This window comes from Capricornis sumatraensis, chromosome 4 (genome assembly GCF_032405125.1).
Source record: "Capricornis sumatraensis isolate serow.1 chromosome 4, serow.2, whole genome shotgun sequence".
Lineage (NCBI taxonomy): Eukaryota > Metazoa > Chordata > Mammalia > Artiodactyla > Bovidae > Capricornis > Capricornis sumatraensis.
The window spans coordinates 96,244,709-96,271,664 of NC_091072.1; the positions used below are offsets into that span (position 1 = coordinate 96,244,709).

Below are 26,956 nucleotides of genomic sequence, written 5' to 3' on the forward strand. Positions count from 1 at the left end.
CATATGTATGAATACTATGTATAAAACAGATAATTAATGAGAACATACTCTATATATAGCACAGAGAACTCTATTCGTGCTCTCTGGTGACCTAAATGGGAAAGAAGTCGAGGGGATGCATGTATATGTATGGCTGATTCACTTTGCTGTGCAGTAGGAGCTGACACAGCAGTGTAAAGCAGCCATGCTCCAGTAAAAGTTCTGTTTTTATTAAATGAGTGGATAAAGATGAAGCTAACATTTATTAGATATGTAAAACATATGCCATATACTGAAAACGTGCTTCATGTGAATTAGCTCATTTAATCCTCTTAATAGCCTGGTAAAAAAGGTAATATTATCTCCTTTATACAGCTGAGTAAACCAAAGCTTTAAAATATTAAGTGACTTCTCAAGGTCATATAGCTAATTAATAAGAAGTTAGGGTTCAAACTATACATTTTTTATTACAGAACCTAACCTCTGAACCCATAGTTTATACTAGATCATTTAACTTATGTAACTATTATTAAAATTTACTATCATTCTGTTCAAGCAGACCTTTAAAAATATTTTTAGCTTTTCAGATCACTGAAATGAAAAGGTCGGTACCATGCGATCTAAATTCTCGTAATTAATTGTTTCAGAAGTGTTGCTTTACTCCCTGTTTGGCCATATTCTCAAGAGTTCAAAGTTAAAATTGAGTCTCTTCACAAATTCTTCCTAGTGTAATTAAACAAGATGGATAAAGACTGAGAACTTGTGAGTAGGGAAGACACATCTAGATCCTCTGGTTTATTTTAGTTATAAGTTTATATAACTAATCCACTTACAGTGGATTGCCCTTTTTATTTTTCCATCATCTCTTTTGCCCTGGAGAACAGCTGTAAAACCTCCTGGAAGACACTGTCGAAAGGTTTCATGAAACAGTGGGTGTTTGTATTAAATTATGTTTTAATAATTCCTCCCAAGCCTGAGAGTCTTTGATTCTCATTTAAAAAGGAAAAATCATTATATATAAGAGAAAATAAGAGGCTTAAGAGAAGGAGCTTCTTCATTATACAACCAAAGTAAATTATTTTAATTTTTTGCTTCACAAGTAAAAAGATTGCTGGTGAAAATGAAGCTACTTAGATGTTTTCACCTAAAGGAGCATCATGGCATTTCAAATGGCTGGGCAAAACGATGTTAAATTATGAATGTGAGTTTGGCTTACACAACAACATGGGTGAATTTCCCTGAAGCCCCAAAGAAGAAAAGTTCCCAAGGTCATCAGATTGTTATTGTTCTGCCATCTCTGTTGAAATAGCCCCAAAGGTATAGGAGATAAGAAAAATTCTTGAAACAGTTCTGGCACATTACTTTACCCATAGTGAAAGTGTTGGATAGAGGTAGGTAGCAGCAATAGTGCTGAGAAGAAATCTGATCACTGTTCTAACCACTGGTATTACTATCCACTTGGATAAGGTAGCCATGACTGGGGAGCCAACAAGCCCCTGAGGCCCTGATTTGGCAGGCCCTAGCCACAAATAGGAGCGTCTAGAAGTTAAGCAGGAATAGGTTATAAAGTAACTGAAGAGCTGCTCTCAGCCAAAAGCCATTTGGGTTTCTTATGCAGAATATGTTGATCTTGTGGGATTACACTGCAAGCAAAATGGCTCAAGAAATGATTAAAATTTGCGATAACGTACACCCTCCCTCATAATTGCCCATATCCAATCTGGAGTGCTCTGGTAAATTTAATGTTAGAAGAAAAGCAGTCAGCCAAAAACATCAATGAGGCTTGCTTGGCCTCAGCAGAGACGTATGATACTTTCCAGAATTGACTACAGATCAGGGGCTGGGTGAATTCCTCATTTAAGACTAATTTGGAACTTACATTGTACTTCCCATAAATGCTAATTATATCCTCCTTCTGTCTTTGTACTAGATTCAGGAAGCTTATTGTTATAACCCATTTTCTGTTTGTCCTAACAAGGGGAAAAGGCATAGCATAGACAGGCCTTGTTGGAGCATCAATATTTTGCATACATGCTCTTCAAAACCTCAGACATTTAATCTGCAGAGAAAGGAGGATGCAACATTTGTTTCCCAAGCCCTACTTCTCGCCTAAAGGTAAAACTTAATGACTGCATACAACATCTGTAAGCATCTAGTGTATTACTTTAAAGAACTCCTAAGTTAAAAAGAAAAGAGCCATGAAAGACTTTTGATTTCAAACACTTTCAAAGATAAATAATAAAGAACTTTTCAAAGAGTCATTAATAAAAGAATAGTCTTTCCACTGTGAAAGAGCACATAATTATCTGCTAATTATAGAATAGAAAAGTAGCAGAGGGGAAAGGTGCTACAGAACATGTAAGAGTTGAGAAAAAAAAAAAAACTTTAATAACATTGTTGGAATCCTCAGAAAAAATAGACTGTGGTTCATTTCTTTTAATGTTTGGATATTCTTTCTCTGTGGAATATCTCCTAAAAGGAGTCACATTCTAATTTTAGGATTTACAGCCCTTCAGCATTGGTACAGATTCCAAACATCAGTGGTCACACAGCTCTGAGGTCTGTTTCTTACCTAAGGATAAGTGAACTTGACTTGATATTATAGAAGAGTTTTATATTTTCATTAAAGATATTATCTTATCATAAGTCCTCATATGCCTAACAAGACATTTTCTGAGTAATTTTTAACTAATTGGAATTCTTTCATCTTTACTCATTTACTTTAAATGCCTTAAACAGATAAGAACTCTAATTTTTTAACGTCCCTTCAAACATAATGGATTTTAAGGGTATAAAACATGATTTTACTTTGTTGTGTAATTCAGTGAGAATCAGCAAATATTAAAAATTTCCTATACTTAAATCAGTTCAGTTCAGTTGCTCAGTCGTGTCCGACTCTGCAACCCGATGAATCGCAGCACGCCAGGCCTCCCTGTCCATCACCAACTCCCAGAGTTCACTCAGACTTGCATCCATCGAGTCGGTGATGCCATCCAGCCATCTCATCCTCTGTCGTCCCCTTCTCCTCCTGCCTCCCATCCCTCCCAGCTTCAGAGTCTTTTCCAATGAGTCAACTCTTTGCATGAGGTGGCCAAAGTACTGGAGTTTCAGCTTTAGCATCATTCCTTCCAAAGAAATCTCAGGGCTGATCTCCTTCCAAATGGACTGGTTGGATCTCCTTGCAGTCCAAGGGACTCTCAAGAGTCTTCTCCAACACCACACTTCAAAAGCATCAATTCTTTGGTGCTCAGCTTTCTTCACAGTCCAACTCTCACATCCATACGTGACCACTGGAAAAACCATAGCCTTGACTAGATGGACTTTAGTTGGCAAAGTAATGTCTCTGCTTTTCAACATGCTATCTAGGTTGGTCATAACTTTTCTTCCAAGGAGTTAGTGTCTTTTAATTTCATGGCTACAGTCACCATCTGCAGTGATTTTGGAGCCCCCAAAATACCTAAATATTCTATAGTAAAAATATTATAATCAAAGCAACAAAATCAAATATGAAAATATTTACTTAACTCTTAAAGTATGCTTGGGTACTCTGCTAAATACATTGAAGGTATTATCTTATTAAATTTCCCCAACTACAGTAGTTACTAACTAGAGCACAAAGATATATATGTGTATATATATATAGCATGTTGCCTGCCCACCAGGAATATGCCCTTGAGTAGGGGAAAAAGTAGTATACAATTGCATTATTCTTTTGCTATGCATATGCAGATCACTAACAGTAAACATTCGGAGAAGGCAATGGCAGCCCACTCCAGTACTCTTGCCTGGAGAATCCCAGGGATAGGGGAGCCTGGAGGGCTGCTGTTTATGGGGTCGCAGAGTCAGACATGACTGAAGCGACTTAGCAGCAGCAGCAGCAACAATAAACATTGGAATCTACTGGTAAACTTAAGTCAAGAATAACATTGTATAATAATAGGGATAACATAAGCCTGTAATTCAGCTTCCTCATCTGCAAAAAAAAAGAATATTGATCTAGATTCAATTTCAGATTCTTCTAACCACCATTTATTCTTTGATTCCTTGTGCCAAGGACATTTCTAACTTCTTTTCCAGCTAAATTTATATGACACTAATAACTGGCTGATATCAGAAGATAAATAAGTGTTAGGTTTTTCATCCTCTCTCTCTAAGGGAGAAAAGAAATAGCAATTTAGGGTGCTTGGCTGATTAAATCCTCAAGTCACCCCTTTCCAGATGCTGCCTGATTTTATACCAAGACTTGATGATTCTCAGTTAGTGGGTCTGAGTGATGTCCAGGGGAGCAACTCCAGGTCCAAGGCAAGGCAAGAACACAGCAAGAGAAGAAAGGTTCATTTTCTCACCTTAAGGTGGTGCAATTTGTGTGAATTATTCAATCACAAGCTCCCTTCTTGACTTGTGAATTTAACATAGACTTAAGGTAGTATGGTCTTTTTTTGATCAGCCCTTTCTAACAGACACATTCATCATTCTTTTGTCTTTATCTCACATCTGACCAGGGCCTGAATTGCATTCTTGTCCGTGTCCATCCATGACAGATCATGATGACTCTTTAGGGCTGTAGTTTTCAATTATTTTAATGGGACCTAAGTAAGAAATACATCTTACATTATGATCCAAGATATATACAACACCCACCCTAACACACACACACACACTCATATTCTGATTTTTGTGTTTTATTTCCTTCCTTCCTTCTTCTTTCCTTCATTCTTCCCTCTCTTCATCAACCCCATAAATTGATTTTTATAACCCAACAATATGTTTCAACATGCAAGTTGAAAACTATGACTTTAGAAGTGGTATTTGACTGCTTCTTGTGTTGGCTGCATGGAAGTGATAGCCACTGCTGACTTGCAAAGATACAAGCTATTGAGTAGACAGTTTTCAAGTCAGTTCATGTTTTATATTTTAAATATTTTTAGTCAATATTTTGGGGTAAAAATTGCACAAGGTTTGTAAAATATATTTTTCCTGGGAAAGAATGTGTATACTGTATCTGCTCTTCAATTTAGTAAGTATTTATTGTCTTTTATTGTCAGGTATTATTCTAGGTTCTAGTGCATGTTGGCTCAGATGGTAAAGAATCTGCCTGCAATGCAAGAGACCAAGGTTCAATCCCTGGGTCGGGAAGATCCACTAGAGAAGGGAATGGCTACCCACTCCAGTATTCTTGTGTGGAAAATTCCATGGACAGAGGATTCTGGAAGGCAACAGTCCATGGGTTCACAAAGAATCAGACATGACTGAGCAACTAACACCGTCGCTTTTCTTTTTTCATAGCACAGCTCAGGGGAAAACAGACTGGATCCCTGGCCTCATAGGGCCTAGATTCTTATAGGGCTGTTGGTTTTTTACTGTTGCCTTAGCAAACTTAGTGACGGGAAGCAACATCCATTACTAATCTGTAGGTCCAACTTCCATGCCTGGCTGTTTCTCTGCTCTGTGTTTCACAAGGTTCAAACCAATGGGTGCTTCATCTTTTCCAAAAAGGGCTGTGTTTTTTTTCCTGGAGGCTCTAAGGGAAAATCTGCTTCCAAGCCCATTCAGGTCATTGGCAGTTTGGTTCCTTGTAGAGGCAGGAATTAGGTTTCTATCCCCCTGCAGCTGGCATCTGGAAGCCTCTCTTACCTCCGTTAGAATACCTGCTTTCTCTATCACATTGCCTCCTTCATCATCAAGCCAGCCAGGGTGCATTGAGTCTTTCTCACACTTTGAATCTCTCTGATGTCCTTATTCCCCCATTTCTCCTCTGACTCTTTGGCTTTTAAAAACTCAAGTGATTACATTCATCCCACCCAGATAGTCCAGGATGATCACCCTATTTTAAGGTTCAGTTCAGTTCAGTCGCTCAGTCGTGTCCAACTCTTTGCGACCCCATGAATCGCAGCATGCCATGCCTCCCTGTCCATCACCATCTCCCGGAGTTCACTCAAACTCATGTCCATCGAGTCGGTGATGCCATCCAGCCATCTCATCCTCTGTTGTCCCCTTTTCCTCCTGCTTCCTCCCTCCCAGCATCAGAGTCTTTTCCAGTGAGTCAACTTTTCACATGAGGTGGCCAAAGTACTGGAGTTTCAGCTTTAGCATCATTCCTTCCAAAGAACCCCCAGGGCTGATCTCCTTCAGAATGGACTGGTTGGATCTCCTTGCAGTCCAAGGGACTCTCAAGAGTCTTCTCCAATGCCACACTTCAAAAGCATCAATTCTTTGGTGCTCAGCTTTCTTCACAGTCCAACTCTCACATCCATACATGACCACTGGAAAAACCATAGCCTTGACTAGACGGACCTTTGTTGGCAAAGTAATGTCTCTGCTTTTCAATATGCTTTCTAGGTTGGTTATAACTTTTCTTCCAAGGAGTAAGTGTGTTTTAATTTCATGGCTGCAGTCTCCATGTGCAGTGATTTTGGAGCCCCCAGAAATAAAGTCTGACACTGTTTCCACTGTTTCCCCATCTATTTCCCAAGAAGTGATAGCTGATTAGCAACTTTAATTACCTAGCAGAGTCCCCTCACAGAAGTACTAAGATTAGTGTTTCTTTGAATACCTAGGGGACAGGAATCTTGGGAGTATATCTTTAGAATTCTCCTTATCAGACATGCAGAGACAAAATAAAGATAAATGAGTAAAGTATATATTAGATGGTGGTAGATGCCATGGGAAAAAGGAAAGCAGGGAGGAGAAATGGAGAGTGCTGAGCCAAGGGATTGCATTCTGCATACTGCAGTCTCAAAGGAGATGCGAGGACCAGTCACATGACCATCTAGAGGCCATGCCTTTCAGGTAAAGGGAAGAAAAAGCACAAAATACCTGCCATGGAAGCTCCTCTGGGAATATCATATTCAAGAGATAGCAATGATGTTAGTGTGCCTGAGGGGAGTGAGCAAGGGCAAGTGGTCACATTTTGATTAGAAAGGTAATATGAGGCAAGTCAGTATTGACTTTAATTTTTGTCTCGAGCAAATAGAATGTGGAATTTGACATTAGGTGAGTTGGGGAGAACTGTGGGGAGAACAGACTTTGTTTTACATTAATACCCACTAAATCTAGGTTATTTAGTAGAAATTTAAGCATAACTTCTTAAATTTGATATTTATTAAGAAGAGTAGGTAAAATTTTTTTTATCATGGTAAAAAAAAATGGAGAAATTGAGTGAAATTCATACTGGAGATTTAAAATCTCAAATGACACAGACGTTTGAAAGAAGCATTTAAGCAAGTCTGTAATTACTGTAATATTAAGGTTTTAAAAGAGATGTGGACAGAATGTTTTTTTCCTCAATTAGATTTGAGTCTAAGGGTAGGGGAATACCAAGCTAGGTGTCCAAGAAGTACCACTACTAAAAATGACATTTTAAACCTAGTATTTTAAATTTAAGAGCTGCTTACTTACTTAATAATAATTTAAAAGAGCCAAGAGTGGTTCCATTGTTATTTATTAAGATAGCTATTAGAAATTATTGCAAAGACCTTTAACAAATAAATCATCAGGAAATATATTCTAAGAAAAAAAAACTTGGCCTATATTTTTACAATTGAAATGAGAAATGGACAACACATGAGTGTTTTGAAGTTCCTATAAGATTTAAATGCTTCTACAGTACTTGTGCCAGGTATTTTTTGTAGGCGTTACTCTGAATATTGTGCTTATAATCTTATAATTAGTTGTGAATATTTGCACATTGTAATGGGAATCTAGTTCAGGCATCATAAAATTTCATTAGCACTATGAGGTTTATATCTTTAGGCTACTGCCTAAACAGTATTCCTGTCTGTTATGTGAGGGCTAAAACTATGTCAGAGATTTATTTTTAATATTAAGGAGCTTGCTATTTGTTCAAAGTTAAGTATTCCTGGGGGACTTCCCTTGTGGCTCAGTGGTAAAGAATCCACCTGCAAAGCAGGAAACATGGGTTTGATCCCTGGATTGGGAAGATTCCCTGGAGAAGGATAGGGCAAGTCACTCAGTATAATTGCCTGGAGAATTCCATGGAGGGAGGGGCCTGGTGGACTACAGTCCATGGTGTCACAAAGAGTTGGACATGACTGAGCACAATCAAAGAAGAACAGTACGTCCTAGGACTTGGGAGAAGAGAACAGGAAGTTGAAGCATCTCTATGCCTTTTTCTTTTCTGTGGTGTATAACAACCCCTCTATTAGAAATATAACCTTTCCTGAATGCATTCTCCAATGGCTCTTTCCCACTACTCCCCACACATTTTCTATGAAATTTAAATGCCTGAATCAATGATTTCAGATCCACTTTTATTTTCTTTGGAGAATATGGTAAAATTTCCCTGAAGCTCAGAATTCCAAATGCTTTGTGCAGACTCTCTTGGATGAGAGTGAATCCCATCCCCCTCTTCACAGACTACCTCTAATAATGGCCAGTTGGTTTGAGGTGTACGAAAGCAGGGTTGAGCTTAACTCTATAATGGTTAGACCTCATCTGTGGTACCCATAAAATTCTGGACACCAACTTTCAGTGAGCGAGAAAAAAGAAGTTTATGTAAAGGATTTTGTAGCTATTTCCCTTAGAGAATAGAAGTACTAGGAGCAATAGTTTTTAAGTTTTTTGAAGATATAACATGCAAAAGAAAAACATTAGACTTGTTCTGTGTGACTACAGAGAATATAATTAGGGGCAAGGAATAACTCTCCTGGTGTCAGCTCAAGGTGATGTTGAATGGGTTGCCTTGAGAAATGGTAAGTTCCTCATTTCTGGAGGTCATCAATCTGTGACTTAAAAGGATAAGCATAAATTCAGAGTTAACTAGTTCATTTTACTACAACAAACACAAAATAGCTTATGCAAAGCCGGGGAGGCATAGAGGAGCATGTCTTACTCCTAGGATTAAAATCAGCTCATGGGGTAATTTCATCTGTGTGATGGGACCCCTGAAAAGGGAATCACAATGGCCTTTTAACTGCCATGCTAAAAGAAGTGGGTGTTATTCTCTAAGCAATGGTGAACCACTGAAGAACCTTAAATAGTAAAGGAGAAGGGTCTGATTTACACTTTACAAAGTCTGTTTGGCTACAGTGGTGAATTGTAGGGAACTGAGATAAGGATAACAGTCTTGAACTAAGGGAAAAAAAAAGTGATACACCGAGGGTGTCCAGGAGTGGAAAGGAAAATCAGCAAGGCTTGGTAACTAGCTGAATATAAGAGGCTCCTGAGAGAAAATTCTCTCACTGTATTTCTGGCTTAACCTGTTTGGTAATACTAATTGATAAAGACACAGTGGAGTGGAGATATTGAGTGGATAGTTCACTATATAGCCCTAGAAATCAAGATAGAAGTCTAAGAATGATCATCCTTGAAGTGAAAGTGTTAGTCACTCAGTCGTGTCCACCTCTGTGGAGACCCCATGCACTGCAGCCCACCAGGCTCCACTGTCCATGGAATACTCAAGGCAAGAATACTGGAGTGGGTGGCCATTCCCTTTTTCACGGGATCTTCCCCACCCAGGGATCGAACCTGGGTCTCCCTCATTGCAGGCTGATTCTATACCATCTGAGCCACCAGGGAAGTCCGATCGTACCTAGATGGTGTTGAAATAATTAACTAAGAAGGCTCTCCTAAAAAGAATATGTTGAAAGGGAAGAGCATCAATGACATTTTAGCTGGCAATGTATAAGGTACTTGCTAAGGAACATGAAGTGTGGACAGAGAGCTCAGAAAACCAAGAGAGCGATTCCAAGAGAACACAGAATGGGAGAGTTCCAGTTCCAGAGAGATAGGGCCATCAGCTGATCCAACAAGGACATAGAAACTACAGACAGACTATATCGTCTTCAAGTTTCTTTCTGGGTGTGATATTTGAAAGAAATACTGGAAGTTCTTGATCTGTCAGCTAAATATTACTTACTATCATAATCTTAATACCAGACTCCTAGTTGGATGGTGTCATTGGTGACACATTGTAAACACTGCAGAATATGCATCTATTTAAAACAGAAAGGAGTGTTAGAAACATTTTTAAAATAAGAGTATGACTCCCTTTAGCAGAACTAACTTACTCTATTTAAGGGAGGCTTATCCATTCTTTTGTTCATTCAGTCTGTAAAGGTCAATTGTAGGTCTGTTATGTGGCACTGAGCCTGATGGTGTGGTAGACTTTGGGGATTCAAATTAAAAAAAAAAAAAATCATGAACCTTTGCTGTCCGAGTTCACGTTCAATTGGAGAGAAAGTCAATAAATCACTTTCATGTACAAAAGTGGTAGGACAGAGATTCATATAGATGCCACTGGAGTGCATGGGCAGTTTAATGTTGCTGGCCTATAACCTTCCTAAAACACATGGACAACAAGTTTTTAGACCATTCAAATGCAAATTACTAAATAATTTGTCTCCTTAATAGATAGTGACTAAGCACAATGAAAATATTATGTTCTGTGATGTCAAGATTTGATTTCATTGTTTTCCACCTGGTATTCTACTACTATACGAAAATGAAAATCCATTAGGATGCTTTTTCGACTAGATTCTTTCCTCTTGATGAACTATTCATAGAGACAACACTGAGTACTTTCTGAATTAGACTTTTAAATCACTTAAAAATTTTCTGCTAGTTTTAAAATATGAGAGAGGGGAAGGAGGAAGATTTGTATATGGGACCATAGTAATAGCTCTAATTAAATGGAAAATAATTTAAAATTGCTGCCTGAAAAGAATATTGGAGCCTTATAACACTGTGCATATCAATTAATGCTTCAAGCTTATAGAAGAATTTTAAAATCTTTAACATGTTACTAACAGCAAAACCAGCCTTTCAGTTAAAATGTCACCTAAGATATAAAACTCAAATTGCCAAATTAAAGCAAAGAAGCCAAAATCTTTATAGTTTATAACTAAGATAGGGAATTCCATTTATATAATGCTTAATATTGAACTTATTATAGACAAGAATTATTTACTGCTGAATGTACCTTTTGCTGCTGTGGCCTCAGTATTATTGTGCTTTGCTCCTATTAAGTTGTGATGTTGGCTTCCTATGATTTACGATGGGATTAACCTGGAGTCAATAAAGGGCTGTTCTGCTGAGGTTCTGTTTACTGTTGGCTATTTTACCTTCACTCTTTATTGCTGATTCTCTTCTGGTGGCAAATATATTTTACCTTTACCTTGCCTCTCCTGTTCTCTTTCTAGCCCTATTAAAGGAACATTAGAAGTAAGAGAGACAGACAGACAGACAAAATAACACCAGGCAGTGTAAATTCACTTTCAAAGGATATTTGCAAATAATCAAATGCAATGTGTTTTGCAACTTTAAAACACTCTATTCTAGAAAGGACTGTTTGAGTAATCATGAAGAGAGTTGATTTGGTCAGCCTGTTTCTAGGATTCATAACTGAGATTCTTTTATTCTATCTTGAAATAAAATTGAATATTCTCAACAGACACATTGGCTGACAGATAAATTTAAACAGGTATCATGATTAGAAATCTCAGCCTCCAACTTCAATTACAACGTGTGATCGATTTATGAGATTACTGAAGGCAAATGTCTGCCAGACAGCTGACCATTGTTTGAGATTAAATTTCAGCAATGAAATCAACTTGTTGAGAGGACCCCTGCATGTATAATATAGATGTGAACTATCTGCCTCCGCATTATAACCTTGATGATTTCTTGTATGAGCTGTAAGGGAAGTCCCTTATGAATAAAGCTTTTGGTTAATGGTGACTTTTGACAAATTCACATTTCACATATGCAATGGTCTAAGGAGACCCTAATTCAGTGAAACTATATCTCATCACTGTATATTATACCAAAGATATTGTAACATGAAAGAAAAGTGTTTGTTATCAATAGATTAAAAATATCTAGGATAGAAGTTCAGTTGACCCTTCAACATCAGAGATTTCAACTGTATAGATCCACTCATGTCGATGTTTTTCAGTAATACTACCTGATCCATGACTGGTTGAATCTATGGATATGGAATTGTGTATGTGCAGATTTTTGACTGTGCAAGGGTGGCACCCCTAAGCACTTCAGTATTCAGAGCTCTGCAAACTCATCATGAAGTGACACTATAATTCTTGCTCAAAAGGCAAATGATGGCCACAACTTTATAGGCTTTACAAGTAGAATGGTCACATTGAGAGTGTCCCTTTCAAGTTCCACCAGAAAGAAGTTCAAGAAATATTGCAACTGTTGCTCAGTCATCACATGATCTTGATTATTACAAGGCAGTAAAGTATAGGAACTGTGTGTTCAGAAAGTCAGAAAGTCAAGGGCAAGGTATTAGTTGGTATATGGTTAATCTTATATGTACACTTGTCTGGGCCATAGTGCCAAGATATTCGGTCAAACATTTTGGGGGATGTTTCTGTGGAGGTATGTGTGTGTCTGTATGTGTTTGAGGGAAGAGAAAAACAGATTTCATCAGCACCGGTAATTCCAAGGTCACCCCCACCCCCAGGAGACAGCAATCTTAAATGGTTTAAGCTACATTTTGCATGAAGTCACAGGTCTCAAAACTGTTTTACCTAATTTTCAACGGGGACAGCACATTTACGGAATTACAAGTGCCATGGCACAACACATTGGTGTATTCTCATTGTTAGAAATTATTGGAAAACTGATTTCACAGTTTAAAGGAAGACATACTACAGTATCTAAAAGATCAATTTTAGGGGTAATGACTTAATACCTAATGCATCTGGATCTAGCTGTAATAGCTCATTTGAATTTGCATTTCTTATCTCTGGAATATTCCATTCCATAGTTCCTAATACTAGGGACAGTTACTGCTGCTGCTAAGTCGCTTCAGCCGTGTACGACTCTGTGCGACCCTATAGACAGCAGCCCACCGGGCTCCCCCATCCCTGGGATTCTCCAGGCAAGAACACTGGAGTGGGTTGCCATTTCCTTCTCCAATGTATGAAAGTGAAAAGTGAAAGTGAAGTCACCCAGTCGTGTCTGACTCGTAGCGACCCCATGGGCTGCAGCCCACCAGGCTCCTCCGTCCATGGGATTTTCCAGGCAAGAGTACTGGAGTGGGGTGCCATTGTCCTCTCCAGGGACAGTTATTGCTACTGCTGCTAAGTCACTTCAGTCATGTCCAACTCTGTGTGACCCCATAGATGGCAGCCCACCAGGCTCCCCCGTCCGTGGGATTCTCCAGACAAGAACACTGGAGTAGGTTGCCATTTCCTTCTCCAGTGCATGAAAGTGAAAAGTGAAAGGGAAGTCGCTCAGTCTGACTCTTCGTGACCCCATGGACCACAGCCTACCAGGCTCCTCTGTCCATGGGATTTTCCAGGCAAAAGTACTGGAGTGGGGTGCCATTGCCTTCTCCAAGGGACAGTTATTATACGAACTCAAATCAGATAGTCATTCCTAAAGGCGTCTATGAGGCTGTTTTTAGGAGAGATTTAAATTTAGGTGGACTTGAGTAAAGCAGATTACCCTTCATTTTGTGGGTGGGCCTCATGCCATCATTTGAAGTCCTAAATGGAACAAAAGACTGAACTCCTCTGTCTTATCAGTCAAAATACCTTAGTGAAATGGAGATAAGTAATTTACCTGGTAAATAATTCAAAGTAATAGTATTTAAGCATGATCACTGTACTTGGGAGTGGAATAAATGAACACAGGGAAAACCTCAATATGAGAAGAAGATATAAAAAGTACCAAATAGAAGTCACAGGACTAAAGTTTATAATATGTGCTTAGTTGCTCAGTAGTGTCCAATTCTTTGTGACCCTTTGGACTGTAGCTTGCCAGGCTTCTCTGTCCATGGGATTTCCCAGGCAAGAATACTGGAGTGGGTGGCCATTTCCTTCTCCAGGGGATCTTCCCAACCCAAGGATCGAACCCATGTCTCCTGGGTCTTTATCTCTCAGGGAAGCCAAAGTTTAGAATAACTGATTTGAAAGATATTTACACTACAGGGGTTCAACAGCAGACTAGAGGAGGCAAAAAAAGGCCAATGAACTTCAAAAGAGAACAGTGAGCATACCCTATCAGAGCAGTAAAAAAGAAAGAAAAAAAAAGTCAAGATTAGCTTAAGGAACTTAAGGGACAATATAAAACAGACTAACACTGGCATGATGGGATCACAGAAGGAGGAAAGAAAAAAATGCAGAAAGCTGATTTGAAAAAATAATGGCTGAAAACTTCCCTAACTTGGAGAAGGAAACAGACATTCATGTTCAGGAAGTCCAGAGAGTTCCTAATGAGATGGAAACCAAAGAACCCAATCTGTATTCATACATCATGAGAAACGCTGGGCTAGATGAAGCACAAGCTGGAATCAAGATTGCCGGGTAAAATATCAATAACCACAGATATGCAGATGACACTGCCCTTATGGAAGAAAGTGAAGAAGAACTAAAGAGCCTCTTGATGAAAGTGAAACAGCAGAGTGAAAAAGTTGGCTTAATCAATATTCAGAAAACTAAGATCATGGCATCTGGTCTCATCACTTCATGGCAAATAGATGGGGAAACAGTAGCTGACTTTATTTTGGGGGGCTCCAAAATTGTTGCAGATGGTGACTGCAGCCATGAAATTAAAAGATGCTTACTTCTTGGAAGGAAAGTTATGACCAACCTAGACAGCATGTTAAAAAACAGAGACATTGCTTTGCCAACAAAGGTCCGTCTAGTCAAGACTATTGTTTTCCCAGTAGTCATATATGGGTGTGAGAGTTGGACTGTAAAGAAAGCTGAGGGTTGAAGACTTGATGTGTATACCCATGGTGGATTCATATCAATGTATGGCAAAACCAATACAGTATTGTAAAGTAATTAGCCTCCAATTAAAATAAATAAATTTATATTAAAAAAATAAATAAAAGAAAGCTGAGCACTAAAGAATTGATGCTTTTGAACCATGGTGTTGGAGAAGACTCTTGAGAGTCCCTTGGACTGCAAGGAGATCCAACCAGTCCATCCTAAAGGAGATCAGTCCTGGGTGTTTGCTGGAAGGACTGATGTTGAAGCTGAAATTCAAATACTTTGGCCACCTAATGAGAAGAGCTAACTCATTTGGAAAGACCCTGATGTTGGGAAAGATTGAGGGCAGGAGGAGAAGGGGACGACAGAGGATGAGATGGTTGGATGGCATCACCGACTCAATGGACATGAGTTTGGGTAGACTCTGGGAGTTGATCATGGATAGGGAGGCCTGGCGTGCTATAGTCCATGGGGTCGCAAAGTGTCGGACATGACTGAGCAACTGAACTGAACTGAAAATGTCAAAATTAAAGACAAGGAGAGAATCTTAAAAACAGCAAGAGAAAAACAATCTGTTATGTAAAGAAACCCCCAAAAGACTCAGCAGTTTTCTCAGCAGAAATTTTGCAGGTCAGAAGGAGGTGGCATGAAATATTCAAAGTACTGAAAGAAAAACTTACCATCTAAGAATATTCTACCTGGCAAAGTTGTCATTTAGAATTGAAGGAATGGATGAACTTTCCAGACAAATAAGAACTAACCAAGTTCATTATTAAACTGGCTTCACAAAAAAATGTTAAAGTGACCCCTTTAAGTTAAAAAGGAAGGGCACTAATTAGCAACAAGGAAACATATAAAAAGTATAAATCTCACTGGTAAAGATAAATATGTAGAGAAAGTATGAATTACTTAGAAAGCTATTATGAAGAATGAAAGATAAAAATATTTATAATATTTATAATAATAAAAATATTTATAATAAATATTTATAAAATATTTATAATAATTTGTTAAGGGATATATAAGATAGAAGGATGTGAAACATAACATCAAATAGATAAAATGTGGTATGAGGAATAAAACTGTAGAACTTTAGATTATTTGTACTTAAATTATTATCAACCTCAAATAGAGAGTTATAAGCGTAAGTTGTTATATGTAAGCCTCATAATAACCACAAAACAAAAACCTAAGAAACAAGAAAAGTCTCTAACAACCTAACTTTACCCCTTAAGAACCTAGGAGAAAACAGCAACCTAAACCCAAACATAGTGGAAGGAATGAACTAACAAGGATGAGAGGAATAAATGAAAAAGAGACTAAAATATAATAGAAAAGATAAAAAATTAACATTATATATATATATACACACACACACATTATATATGACACCTATATAAAAAGAAGTGATATCTTTCTATATGCCTAGAGGATATTTTTCATGTGTATAGTTTGGCACTCTATGTAAATATGGAGAATTTTTTTACCCTGTATATAGTTCCTATCAATAGATATAGCAAGACCAAATCAAATCTGAATCATTATTTACTAAGCAGTTATTCAACATATATTCAATGCCAGTCGTTGTATCAGGAACAGGATATTCAAAGACAAATGTAGTCACAATATTTCTGCTGAATGGAGAGGTCTCTTCTTATTACATATTTTCCTATCTACAGTAGAAGTTTTGACATATATTTTCTGATGTCTTTAGGCTACATTCTTTTTATTATGACTATTAGATACAAGATTACTTTGGAAAGGGCAATCTTCTAATAAGATATGTAAAGCAGACAAGTAATTTGAAAAGTTGTAATCTTAAATCATCTATGTCTAAGGTATGTGATTTTGATAAGAAAAAAAAAACAACTGTTACAACACCAAAGAAAATAATCTCAGTCCTTAGGTATACCACAAACAACAGAGCTAAGAAGTAGAGTCATCAAAACACTGTGGAGCTCTATGCCTAGCTGCTTAGCCTAACATGTAAGCAAAGAAGCTTTGTTTTTTGGGAGGGGAGTAAATAGTCTGTTTAATTTAGTAGGACTTTTACATTAAAAAAACAAAATCACTAATTGTTGAAAACCCTAGGAAGGATCCCAGAGTTCTATTAGCTTTGCCTTAGCTACTCTCAGTGGATACATTGTCAGGAGTTTCTGTCTGTCTGTCTGTTTTTTCACAAAGGATCTCATTTGCTTCAATGAGAAATGGTTGCTGTGTTCCATTGAGAATGTCTTCAAGGATGGTATGATGATTAAGAAACCAACTGTCTAGAAGTTAGATTACTTGAGTTCACATCCCTGTTCTGCAACTGAGTTATTGATGGCCTTGAGCAAATTGCTTTACATCTGTGCTCCTCAATTTGCACATCTGTGGGATTGGGGCAACAATACACTTACCATATAGTCTCCGTATTTGGATTAAATGAGTTAATATTTGTAAAGCATTTAAAACAGCTCTTGGCCGAGTGCAAGGGCTATATAGCCTTGTTAAGTGAAATATATGAATCAAGCAAGTTACTAATAGGCTCAAGAAGTGGACCAGTTTTCTCATAACTCAAACATAAACATAATTATTCCACAGGAGTCAGTCTTTTTAAATAAATACTGACACAGAGATTTCTCAAGACTTCTTTTACCACCTCCATGTACATTTAAACAAAGGTTTTAAAGAACAGCTTCCCTGGTGGCTCAGAGGTTAAAGTGTCTGCTTGCAATGTAGGGGGACCTGGGTTCGATCCCTGGGTTGGGAAGATTGCCTGGAGAGGGAAATGGCAACCCACTCCAGTATTCTTGCCTGGAGAATCCCATGGACAAAGGAGCCTGGCGGGCTATAGTCCACGGGGTCACAAAGAGTTGGACATGATTGAGTGACTTCACTTTTAAAGAACAAACAAGTTCCTTGAGGTTGGTCTGTGTGTACCCGTTCCCTCCCCGTTGGATTAGCTACAAAAATTCATCCTAAACCATAGAGATGGAGTAAGTGGATTCCAGTGCCTGTAATAGTCACAGGCTCTGGGCCTTTCCAGTTACCTATTATAGATAAGACAGATAAGCCTAGTGGGAACTTCTGTATTAATCAGTTGTAAAGATATCTTTCCCAGGTTTATGCTGCAGGAACTGAAACAGTTTCTCCTTTGGTGGCTTTTCAGCAGCTTCTTTTGAGGATTTCTTGAAGTTACAAAGTAAAGGTGGCTTTTTTTTTCCCCCTGCCTATTGCAGTTGTTGACATTAACTTCACTGATGCTTTTATATTCACTGATACAATTCAAGGAGGACTCACAGAAGGTATCCATTTATGGTTAAATTGTTAACTTGAAAGGGAGGTATGTTATGTTGTGGTTTACATGCTAGGTATGGGGGGGGAGGGTTCTTTTTTTTTTTCATTTAAATTTGTTGCAGTTGTTTGCCTATAGCAATGAGAGATGAGATTAGTTGCTGCAGCAGTAAAGGACTTTTATTGAACGTGGAGCTCCCCTTGCCCATTCTGCTATTGCTAATACAACATTAATGCTCTCACTAAATCACAAAAACACCAAGTAGAAACTGATGGAAGCATTTATAGATATTCAGCAATTAGCAGAGGCCAATAATTCCTATTTATGGCATAACAAATAAAAGTTAAGTGATTTTTTTAACCTCAGTATATTTCAAACAAAATATGTTACACATACATTTTTGATCTTAGGAAATAAACTAGTTAGATCTTATGTCCATAATATACCTTCTTTGTAATTTATCCTCACTCTAATATAACCTTTGAAAATAAAGTGGACTTGACACAGGAGATACATAGCACTGAAAGAACAATCATATTATCAAAGAACCAGAAATGCATTTACACATAATGCCTTATTATATAATTAGAGTTCATATTTTATAACAGTGGAATAATGAGAATAATCTAGAGTATCTAAACATGTTTTTGTTTTTGATTTTTCTTTTTTAGAAGGAGTAGCATTTCTTTTTACTCTTGGTTCCACATTTCAAAAATTACATTGTCTGCATTTTGAATTAAGTGAGAGTTGAGAAAGGTCACTTTTTCTCCTTTATATCTCAAAAATAAATTAACTTTTAGTAAGTTTCAGATGCAAAACAAGAGGTCCACGACATTCATTTATTTCAACAAAGTTATTTAAGATTCCCCCTTTCTTAAAGTGCTCTAGGAATCAGATGGGTGACTATGGGCTAACACCCCACTTTCACTTTTCATTTTCATGCATTGGAGAAGGAAATGGGAACCCACTCCAGTGTTCTTGCCTGGAGAATCCCAGGGACAGGGGAGCCTGGTGGGCTGCTGTCTATGGGGTCGCACAGAGTCGGACATGACTGAAGCGACTTAGCAGAAGCAGTTGCAGCATAGCTGGGAAAGCCTTTGCTTGTTGAGTAGAATAGGTATCACAGAACGGAGTAACTGATAATACTGCGATCTTGAATTAGGTTAGGTCTTGATCTGCTTCTAGCCAGTTGATCTCTTGAAGGATGTGGGCTGTGCGGTAAGTTTTAGTTGCTCTATGATTTTCTTCTTGCTTCTAGATTTCACATATTCTCAATTTGTTTTAGAGATCAATCTTTTTTCTTTGGAATAAACTAATGTGTATAAAGGACCCCGAAAGGGAATTAACCAGTTTTGGTGCATATTTTGAAGACATATTTACAGAACATATTGCTCTGAAGTTAGGGCTAAAGTGACATTTTCCACTAGGATAATGCAGAGGACTACATACTTTCAGGAGAAAGTAAGCATTCTAAGCATTCCTCTCCCAGGCATCTTCCCTCAGGCACTGAGATTGCAGCCATCCAACACATGGGGACAGCAGAAGGAAGAGACTTCAAAAGTCAAATATATTTCAACAGCTCATTTTTAGCAAGTCTGGCAATGGGATCTTTCCATTCTTCTCTCTTCTTTGTGATGTATGTAGGATTGAGTAGCTGCAGTAGTGATTCTGGCTGTTGTCTAAAGACGTTCTGACACAAGGCCTCAGTGTTATATTTCACATACATCCCACAGTCATAGCTGTTTTGTTGAGCAGGGGCTATCTCTTCCATAAAGGCCAGTTTGTTTCCTTTTCTGCCTAAGAAAGCCTCTAGTTTCTCTGCTACCTGCTTTGCATGGAATGAGTTACTGTAATCATAAGAATCATAATGAAAAAGGCCATTTTTATCTTGTAGATAAACCAAAAAGCTCCAGTGGGTTCCCCCAGCTGTGTGGTTGGAACTCGTTGATGGCTAAAAATATAACTCTGTTACTGGGGAGGTCCAAGGGTTCAAGGAACATGGCACTCTCTGCTGGGCTGCCAGTGCACTTGATGAACTGAGTAACTTCAGGGCTGATGAAGCAGACATGGTCAGAGCAGGCATGAAACTGACTGCTGGAAAAGTACTTAAAGGCAAACCCAATAGCATGGACATTGAGCCAGCTTGGAGGATCCAGTAGTGAGAAGTCTGATTGCCAGAGTAGACTGTCCATGTAACTCAAGACTACTGGGTCCATCTTGTATTGACCAGGGCTGCTCAGAAATTTCAGAAGCTGTTTTGGGCCTCACCACCCCTAACAGCCTCCAAACAGCTTTGTACTGGCTGGAAAAGCAGTGCTATAGTCTCAAACCCAGAGTTTTCTACCCCAAAATTGCGACATTCCCCTCTAGTCCTCTAAGGCAGAGGTTCCCACCTCTGCTGTAAAGTGAAGAAAAGGTTTGGCAGAGCTTCCTGAGGGCGATGAAATGGGGCCTAAACTTATGTTTTTGAAATTATTTATTTCCAAGTACTGAATCAAAGTGTTTGTTAGGATTGATTGTATTCTCACTACAGGCATTATTGCATTTAACCTTCACAGTAGTGGGATGAGATAGGGATTATCTCCTTGTATAGGGAAGAAAAAGCTAGTGGAGGTGATGAAATTCCAGTTGAGCTATTTCAAATCCTAAAAGATGATGCTGTGAAAGTGCTGCACTCAATATGCCAGCAAACTTGGAAAATGCAGTAGTGGTCAGAACTGGAAAAGGTCAGTTTTCATTCCAATCCCAAAGAAACACAATGCCAAAGAATGCTCAAACTACCACACAATTGCACTCATCTCACAAGCTAGTAAAGTAATGCTCAAAATTCTCCAAGCCAGGCTTCAACAATATGTGAAGCATGAACTTCCAGATTTTCAAGCTGGTTTTAGAAAAGGCAGAGGAAACCAGAGATCAAATTGCCAGTATCCGTTGGATCATTGAAAAAGCAAGAGAGTTCCAGAAAAACATCTACTTCTGCTTTATTGACTATACCAAAGCCTTTGACTGTGTGGATCACCACAAACTGTGCAAAATTCTGAAAGAGATGGGAATAACAGACACCCAACCTGCCTCTTGAGAATTCTGTATGCAAGTCAGGAAGCAACAGTTAGAACTGGACATGGAACAACAGACTAACTCCAAAATTGGGAAAGGAGTACATCAAGGCTGTATATTGTCAGTACATCAGGCTGTATCCTGCTTATTTAACTTATATGCAGAGCACATCATGAGAAACGCTGGGCTGGATAAAGCACAAGTTGCAATCAAGATAGCTGAGAGAAACATCAGTGACCCCAGATATGCAGATGACGCCACACCTATGGCAGAAAGTGAAAAACTAAACAGCCTCTTGATGAAAATGAAAGAGGAGAGTCAAAAAGTTGGCTTAAAGCTCAACATTCAGAAAACTAAGATCATGGTATCCAGTCCCATCACTTCATGGCTAATAGATGGGGAAACAGTGGTTGACTTTATTTTAGGGGGCTCCAAAATCACTGCAGATGGTGATTTCAGCCATGAAATTAAAAGACGCTTACTCCTGGGAAGAAAAGTTATGACCAACCTAGACAGCATATTCAAAAGCAGAGATATTACTTTGCCATCTAGTCAAGGCTATGGTTTTCCCAGTAGTCATGTGTGGATGTGAGAGATGGACTGTAAAGAAAGCTGAGCGCCGAAGAATTGATGCTTGTGAACTGTGGTGTTGGAGAAGACTCTTGAGAGTCCCTTGGACTGCAAGGAGGTCCAACTAATCCATCCTAAAGGATATCAGTCCTAAATATTCATTGGAAGGAATGATGTTGAAGTTGAAACTCCAATAGTTGAGCCACCTGATGCCAAGAACTGACTCATTTGAAAAGACTGTGATGCTTGGTAAGATTGAAGGCAGGAGGAGAAGGGGATGACAGAGGATGAGATGGTTGGGTGGCATCACTGACTCAATGGACATGAGTTTGAGTAATCTCCCAGAGTTGGTGATGGACAGGGAAGCCTGTCGTGCTGCAGTCCATGGGATCACAAAGAGTCAGACACGACTGAGCTACTGAACTGATAGGGAAGAAAACTGAGGGGTTTTTGAGAGTGAAATAATAGGGCTGCACAGTGGACAAATAGCTACTTCAGGATAAGCTCCCTGGCTGGTTAATGTTCTTCACCCCATGCTCTTAACCATTGCTTATAATTACTGCCTGCCTAATTTTCTAAAAATCCTAAATTCATCATTTTCCTCCTCCTCCTCATCAGTTAATGAGCATTCATATAAGTCAAACATATAAAAAAATTTTTTTTAATTGGGAGAAATTTAAATTCACAAATGATTGCCTTTTTCAAGTTCGGGCAAAATTGCAAAAGTTCCATCATAATAGAATTTTTACTTATAAACTGATAGACATAACCCCCCAAGTTCAGGAAATGAACCCTATACTTAAGAGAGTGTTTTGAAATAGACCTAGATTTTGTACAAAGCCTATTTGCCTTTTTATTATAACAAATATTTTATCTTAAAAGTAATAGTCTATGCAACAGCGTTAATTTGCTTTTCAGAGTTCATGACCTTGGATTACAATACTAACTAATAATATTATAGTCAGCTTTTCACATTACAACCTCTATGTCTCATCTTTATGATGGAAATGTTGAAGAACTTAGTACAGAGCTATATCTAGGAACCCTTCTTCAATGCCAGCCTTAAAAATTTATTAGCAATTTCATGTGATTTAATGGGTTTCAGGAATGTTTTATGCTTCAAGTTATGTTCCCTTTTTGCCTGAATTTCAGTGGCTGATATTCTTGTATCAGAGAGTCATTCATTCATAGCTTAAGGATTTCAACATTCAGGAATTATTTACTAAAATTTAAATTTCCACAATAAGGGTAATTAGTCTATGTAGGTGATAATAGAATTTATGGTCCTGAGGCCTTATTTCCAGGGTAGACCCTACAGAAAGTCAGGACGACGGGTGTAAATCAGGATTATCCAAGGCAAATGAGAAAATATAGTCAGCCCAAGTATAAGCAGCTTAATTTCTAATCTGAGCATTGGAGGAAAGTAAGTTTGAAGAGCAGGCTTGGCTTAAACATGATTACAATGCAGAGGTACGATGCGGGTGAATACCCAGGTGGATCTTAACTTGTTGGATGACTAATCAACACCAGGTGCATCATTAAAACTGAGCCCACGTAACTTGACTTTCACTTTTAGTAATGGATATTTAGTAATATGGTCAAGGCACCCTTTTCTTCTTTCCTGCCCCCAAAAGGAGATTGAAGAATTTGGCAAATTATAAGGTGGTATACCTGGAGGCATTGAAAAGTCCGCAAGAAAGGGAAGAGCATCTAGTCTAGAGTCCAAGGTCGAGGGGGTGGTGGGCAAGGGTGCAGAAGTGGTGATGAAGAGCAAGAGAGATTAGTCCCGTCTGGGGAGTTACTAAAGCCTTGGAGATAACTCTCAGTGTTAGAGTGCAAAAGAAGGCCAAGAGGAGAGGAAAAGGGAATCGAGAATAAGTGAAACAAAGAGCAAGTACTCGGTAGTTATCAACCCATATTTGTCAGTGATTATATCAAATCCCCCAGGCCTGAGTGACCCAATTATTAATAAAAGGTAAATACAACGATTGTCAATCCAGATCAAAAAATCAAAACACAAGTATATGGTATTTAACAGGAGTGCCTGTTATATATAGTGCCTCTGAACTATAAAAGTAAGGGAAAGCTGAACATTTTTTTTTTTTAAATAGAAAAGATACACTATGTAAAAACTAACCTAACAAATAGTGATATAGTAATACTAGTAATAAAGAAGAATTTGTGGCAACAATTACTGTTAAGACGGGATGTTTCCTAATAAAAGGTTTAATTCCTCATGAAGAATTCACATAAGTACTTTCTGCATACATTAGTGCTTCATGCTACTTCCCTTTTTACTAGAATTAGTAAAACTAATATTAAGTTCTCAGTATTATCAAGAAGTAGTATGAGCACTTAACACATATTAGTTCACTTAATCCTCACAAACACCTCATGAGATAGTCATGATTATTATCTTCATTTTACACATGAGGAGATTGAGAAATTAAAAGGTAGCCCAAAGGTTCAGAGCTAATCAGCAATGGAGCTGGGATGAAATGCAGGCAATCTACCCGTTAGGTTATAAGAACAAATATTTGAGTAGAAGAGCCTAAATGGACCAAATAGTTTTTGGCTTTCCCTCTAATACACATTTCAAATGAGTTTGCCATGGATGGGGTAGCACCTAAGATATTCTTTCCCCTGTACTTCGGATATTAGTTTAGCTGCTTTTCCATCTCTTTCTTTGAGAATCTTCTAAAAGCAGAGAGATGGTGTTTTTTCTCATGACCGAACTCACATTTCTCTTTAACTTCAATAGCTCAAGAACAGCTGAATAGTTAGGGGGAGGGAACATGGCTTTCAAGCTTTTCTTGTAGACATGGAAAACGAAATGCTACAGTGGAGGGATGAGTGACCTTCTTCTTTCTAGACTGGATTTCTATACTAGGAGATGTCTCAATTTAGCTGCAGTAGAAGTGAATGTAAGTCATGTATGCAGGAATTCTTTGCCACCAGTCAGTGGAAAGCATTTGCCAGGAAAAACTTCTATTGCTTGCCCTATGTGTGCGGATACAGTCCCTCACTACCCTCCTCCTTAAAACATTGCAAGCCTTCATTGTCTAAACAGAAAGAACAGTAGCCCTCTAAGTTATAAGAATAAATATTTGAGTAGGAAAAGAGTCCATTATGAAAAGAAGTCATTGTGGTCTCATTCACGTATGTACTTAGGCTCTCTCCAGGTCCAAGTTCCAGGAATGAGGCTTCTAGAGGGAGGAGCATACAAAGCCATGTGTGTTTCTGATAACCTCAATGTGGTTTCTTTTTGAGCCCCCAGTGGGAACAAGGATAGTATCTGCATTGCCCATTTTTATCCTGGTCACATAGGAGCAATAACACTTGTGGAATAAACAAAGAAATAGACGAATGAACAAATGAGCAAACGTCTGTGACTTCATCTACTACCACTCTGCTCACCGCTTACTCCGTTGCCACCACCCTTCCCCTCTTACTTATCTTGTCTCCAGACATTTGCAGATGCTGTTCCTTCTGCCTGAAATGTTCTTCCTCCAGATGTCAGCTTGATTGGCTCTCTTATCTCTGTGGGTGTTAACTGCAATTTCACATTCTCAGCAAGCCTTCCCCATCTAACTGAACTTGCATATCCCTGCCTCAGAAATCCTTCTCTTCCTCCTAATGTTCTCTTGGCATGGCCTAACATACTTTAAAATTTTACTGGCCATGTCTATCATTTGTCTGGCTCTCCAGATTGTCAGTTTCACAGGAGCAGTGATTTTTTTTTCCCCCTCATACATAGGACAGTGCCTACCACTTATTATGTGCTCAGTAAGTATTAGTCCAACAAATGAATGGAAGAACCAGGTATGAAGGACCTGTTTCACTAGTTTTAAAGCCCCTCAAATAGGGATCACAGCCCCCAGAGTATCACTCACACTTATATGCTTCTTTGAGAAGTTTCAGTTTTAAGTTATCTGAGCTTCAGTTTCTTCAACTATAAACTGGGGATGATAGTAATTAGTAACAAAGACTAACAATAAATTGTAAAAGTTGAAAAATCTCGCATAATAATCATGAGGATTGCAAAAGAAAATCGATGTGCACTCAGCTGTCTACTGATGCCCGTAATTATGACCTGAGGAATAAATGCAAAGGAAGAGTGATTCCAGGTTTTCCTGAGGAGCAGAATGATTCACTGTCTTTGGCGTTAGAGTGCAGACCAGAAAATGCAGTCAGCTGCATTTTGCTAAGCAAAAATTAACTTGTTTGCCTTTAAAAATTCTAGTCTCTTTATTTGAAAAAATAAAGTGGTGGTTGGAAGGGTCAGGCATCTTAAATATAGAAGCTATAAATTAAATTAGTATATCGATAGCATGTATGGTAGAGAGAGATAGAGATTGCATGTACAGTATTTTGGGAGTGAAGCACTCATCATGGTATCTGTTTACTTTGTTACATCATAAGAAATTTGATATTTCATTTGTACCACCATACCTGATGCAAGTGAACATGAAATACCTAGATGTAGGGTAATTGTCACCACATAGTAGTTCATGAGAAAATATCCTGACAGTGTTAAGCAGAAGTATGCAAATTACTCAAGAGAGTTATTTTTTTTTAATTAGGATAATTTTTAACTGAAATATTAACTGTAATGTATATGCCAGAATGAACCTTGATGTATCTATTTGGACATTTCCCACATCCCAAGTGGTTAGTTTAAAACCAATTAAAGCACCACGGATTGCTATTATCTTCTTGCATTATTATTTTCCTGAATTAATTTCATTTTAAAAATCAGACCTTCTCCAAATGAGAATAAATTTAAATATCTGAGGTACAAATGTGAAGCTGATGTCAAGACCCATGCATATCTATAATTTCAAATTCTGAAACCACAGCATCATGGGAATAATCCTAATTTTTTTTTTAATGGAGGTACTGACCTTTTGAGTCACTAATCATTCCTCTTGCTCTTCCCAGAGAATCCAAATAGTACCTCTAGTTTCCCTTCTGAAATTACTTATCACTTTTCTCTTATATTTATACATTAATTTGTTCATTTATCCATCTACCTACCCATTCATCATTTCATCCTTTCATTTAGTAAGTATTAGGCATTATTTATGTACCTGGAGTGAAATACAGCTTAGCACTGAGGAAACAAAATGTATGCTAATATTTTTTCAGTACATCATAGTTATGTGAGAGAAACAAACAGGTTAATAAATAATCATAATGCAATAAGATATGTCTTATAATAGAAGTATGGAAAAAGTATGTTTTCCATCCAATATGTTGACTGGATGAATCACAAAGGCTTATGAATAATGAAGTGGTAATGTTTGTTCTGAGGTTTGAAAGGAAAATATTTTAGGCAAAGGTGAAATGTATCCAAAGATAAGGAGATTCAACA

At 38.1% G+C, this 26,956-nt stretch overlaps 1 protein-coding gene and 2 pseudogenes across 1 annotated transcript in view; 2 read left to right on the plus strand and 1 right to left on the minus strand.

Annotated features, from left to right (window-relative positions):
* The window catches only part of TAFA2 (TAFA chemokine like family member 2), a 156,545-nt gene extending 137,910 nt beyond the window's left edge, over positions 1-18,635 (plus strand). Inside the window, exon 4 of the mRNA XM_068971452.1 lies at positions 18,627-18,635. Within this exon, the coding sequence (XP_068827553.1) occupies positions 18,627-18,635 (9 nt within the window). The remainder of the gene's footprint in view (positions 1-18,626) is intronic.
* Positions 18,636-19,516: 881 nt separating this feature from the next.
* LOC138078651 (sentrin-specific protease 8-like) lies at positions 19,517-20,201 on the minus strand (annotated as a pseudogene).
* A 2,856-nt stretch (positions 20,202-23,057) lies between these two features.
* Positions 23,058-26,956, plus strand: part of LOC138078652 (tigger transposable element-derived protein 1-like) — a 55,073-nt pseudogene continuing 51,174 nt past the window's right edge.